The sequence below is a fragment of the Adiantum capillus-veneris genome, chromosome 12, assembly GCF_014529385.1.
Source record: "Adiantum capillus-veneris isolate H3 chromosome 12, ASM1452938v2, whole genome shotgun sequence".
Lineage (NCBI taxonomy): Eukaryota > Viridiplantae > Streptophyta > Polypodiopsida > Polypodiales > Pteridaceae > Adiantum > Adiantum capillus-veneris.
Genome location: NC_140942.1, coordinates 93,375,320 through 93,378,015, shown reverse-complemented (window position 1 = coordinate 93,378,015; position 2,696 = coordinate 93,375,320). Strand labels below are relative to the sequence as shown.

Genomic DNA, 2,696 nt, shown 5'->3' with positions numbered 1-2,696 from the left:
CGGTGGGTATCATAGATGCAAGGCATCAAACGCAGGGTTCCCTCGCTAACGACGACACATCCATGACAACTTTCATGTGCTATCACCATCAAAGATAGTAGAGCCAATAATAAAGAAAAGATGCACATGCATGCAGAGTTAAACATCACTGGAATAGCATTCAATTCATAGGCAGTAAGGAAAAGTTGTATATCATGCAGCCCTTCAAGATGTACTTGTGAGAAATAAGAATGACCACATTAACTTTCAGTTCTCCATGAAATATGCACACAACCATGTACTTGAAAACGGAGTTTGCAAGCTGGACTAAACAAGCATCAATTTTAAGCTAAAATTTCATTCTTTCATTTGGCACTTCTTGATAATGCATGTTGACTCCTCATATACTTTTAGAAGATCTACATCAACCTACACTACCGTATAGATGATACATAAAACAAATTGTACGCCTCAATAACTTCCATGTACCACATAGCTTCTCTATCGGGCGAAGACGAGAGGTCAACAATTTTGTGAACCTGAAAATGATATTACAAGCTTCAAAGTCAATAAACAAAATCTTCATTACACTTTTAATTACCGATCACCCATTAAAAAACACAACTACCTGATCTAGAGGAACTAGCGACAGAAACTTCTAATGCCATGAAACAATGCGAATGGAAACTTTGTCTGTCTGCAAGTCCTCTATGCTAGCAGGCGAATTTCACAAACAAAATCTATTGCCCACTTCGCTAATGCACGTGCCCCCCACTTGGATTGTTCATGCATGCAATCGACAACATCAGGAAAACATGCCGCAAGGCAATCCGATTCAACAAACCTTAAGCATGGAGGCCCCATTCATGACAGCATAGGCTCCTAAGGCAAGTACATACATGCCTGTTAAAGTAAAGAATTAATCACTTTGTATCCATCTGGTCAGAGTTGATTGGGTAGAAACAAAACGCAAAATTTTGTACACATACCGGGTTTCCAATGTTGATCTTGGATCTCTTTTGAAAAGAGCAACTCAATTACACCACTCCCATCATCCAACAATAGTTTGCGCTCATGTTCTAGCCCTGGAACCAACACACCCTGCTATATCAAGTATGGCAGGCACAAGCACCTAAACTGTGACACATCTTATCAGAAAGAGCTCAAAAAACTTTCTTGATCTCATCACACCATGGCCACAAACACAAGCCATACGTCTTATCCGGAAAGGAACTCATTATGGAAATTGGTATGCAAAGCGTACAGTGGTGCAATAATGTGTGCAACCCTCATAAACTGGAGAGAAGCCAGTGAAAGCCCTGCCTTCCAAGGAGATGCAATATTACTTATATGTGGTGTCAACGTCGTAGGCACGGCACATCACAGAAGTCTCAAATCTGAAAGGTCAGGACCCTCATTGATGCTAGTAAGCACAAGTACTGAATGTGAGCAGGCATGATGCATGCACATGAACCCAAACCCAAAACCAGAGATATTCAATGCTCTCTCTCTCTCTCTCTCTCTCTCTCTCTCTCTCTCTCTCTCATCATAATATGCTATATCTCATGAACGCGATCATGAGGTGTGGCATACTCAATTACACTGCGATCTCTCTATGTCTGTGGTGCACGCTTGCGCACACTTACATTCATTTACCCAACACAACAAATTCTTAATCTCTCTCTCTCTCTCTCTCTCTCTCTCTCTCTCTCTCTCACCTGCAGCCAGACTCGCTGAAAGAGGAGGTTACCCAAGGCCATGAGAGACCCAGCAGAGGAGGAAGACGGGGCGGCCGCAGACCTCAGCTGACGGACCAAGAGCTTGATCGCGGCCAAATTGTAGTCCATACTGTTCTCGACTGTGCATCGAGTTAACGAAGGCTGGGTTCAGACGAGACGGAGGCAGAGGAGAGAAAAGGGATCGGACTGCCTGGTCACTATATGGCACGACTCTAGCCAGGGGGGATCTAAGGCCCAAATTTGGCGGTGCGAGGCAGCTTTAATCTCGGCCGTCGGATCGTGTAGTGAATTGGAGGTGAACTAGAAGTGAACTTAGGACACCATTTTTGCTCCGAGTTCACCCGCCTCGCGGGGTGTGGGTCGAACCTGGGACCTCGCTGTTGCCACACAAATGCCCTACCACCACGCTAGCGCGCATCACTGTCCATGTTGGCATGGCACATAATTATATCCTAGTTTAAGCGTCCCTAGTTCACCCCCAATTCACCCACCCCTATCTTACACGCCCCTAGTTCACCGTTAGTTCACCCCCAGTTCACCCACCACTAGTTCACTGTGTGATCCGACGGCGGAGATTAAAGCCGCCTTGCCTCCCAAATTTGGGCCCTAGATCCCCTCTGACCCGGAGCCGTGCCATATGGTGACGAGGATCGGCCTGGATGCAAAGCAGCTTCCGGGCATCCGCCTCCCTTTGACACCCCCCCGTCACGTGGGATCAACGGTCCACGATCTTCGAATCAAGTGGACCGTCCGTTTATTCTCAAGAACGTTCAGCTGCTTCCGGACCCACCTTCCATCTTCTAAGCCCCCCGCCCCCCTTTCCATCGTCACTTGAAATGGAGGTGTGAACATAAAATCATATAGCAAAAATGACGAGGTGGGGATCACATGGTGCTCACTTGGAGATCACTTTGGGATCGTCGGGTGAACACCGTGATCACTTTGTAAGCGGTGGGTTCACAAGATGATCACATCTTG

General features: G+C 46.3%; 1 protein-coding gene across 2 annotated transcripts; it reads right to left on the bottom strand.

The window, feature by feature from the left end:
- Nucleotides 1-302: 302 nt before the first annotated feature.
- Nucleotides 303-1,897, bottom strand: LOC147446143 (recQ-mediated instability-like protein). 2 transcript variants are annotated; one of them, XM_086525433.1, is made up of 4 exons: nt 1,698-1,897; nt 969-1,080; nt 824-882; nt 303-518 (listed from the first exon to the last, which is right to left on the bottom strand). In XM_086525433.1, the coding sequence occupies exons 1-4, from the start codon at nt 1,824-1,826 to the stop codon at nt 414-416; spliced, it is 405 nt and encodes a 134-aa protein (XP_086381559.1). In that variant the 5' UTR covers nt 1,827-1,897; the 3' UTR covers nt 303-413. The 2 variants fall into 2 exon arrangements, with proteins under 2 accessions (XP_086381559.1, XP_086381560.1); XM_086525434.1 differs by having other exon boundaries at nt 969-1,064; nt 1,730-1,896.
- Between the last annotated feature and the right edge of the window lie 799 nt (nt 1,898-2,696).

Bases quoted from the DNA above. Each gene is read 5' to 3' on its own strand.
- LOC147446143 (XM_086525433.1), bottom strand. From the start codon at position 1,826: ATGGACTACAATTTGGCCGCGATCAAGCTCTTGGTCCGTCAGCTGAGG. The intron at 883-968 runs GTATGTGTACAA...TTACTTTAACAG, and splicing joins AGATCAACATTGGAAACCCG to GCATGTATGTACTTGCCTTA. The intron at 519-823 runs GTTTGTTGAATC...TATCATTTTCAG, and splicing joins ATGGGGCCTCCATGCTTAAG to GTTCACAAAATTGTTGACCT.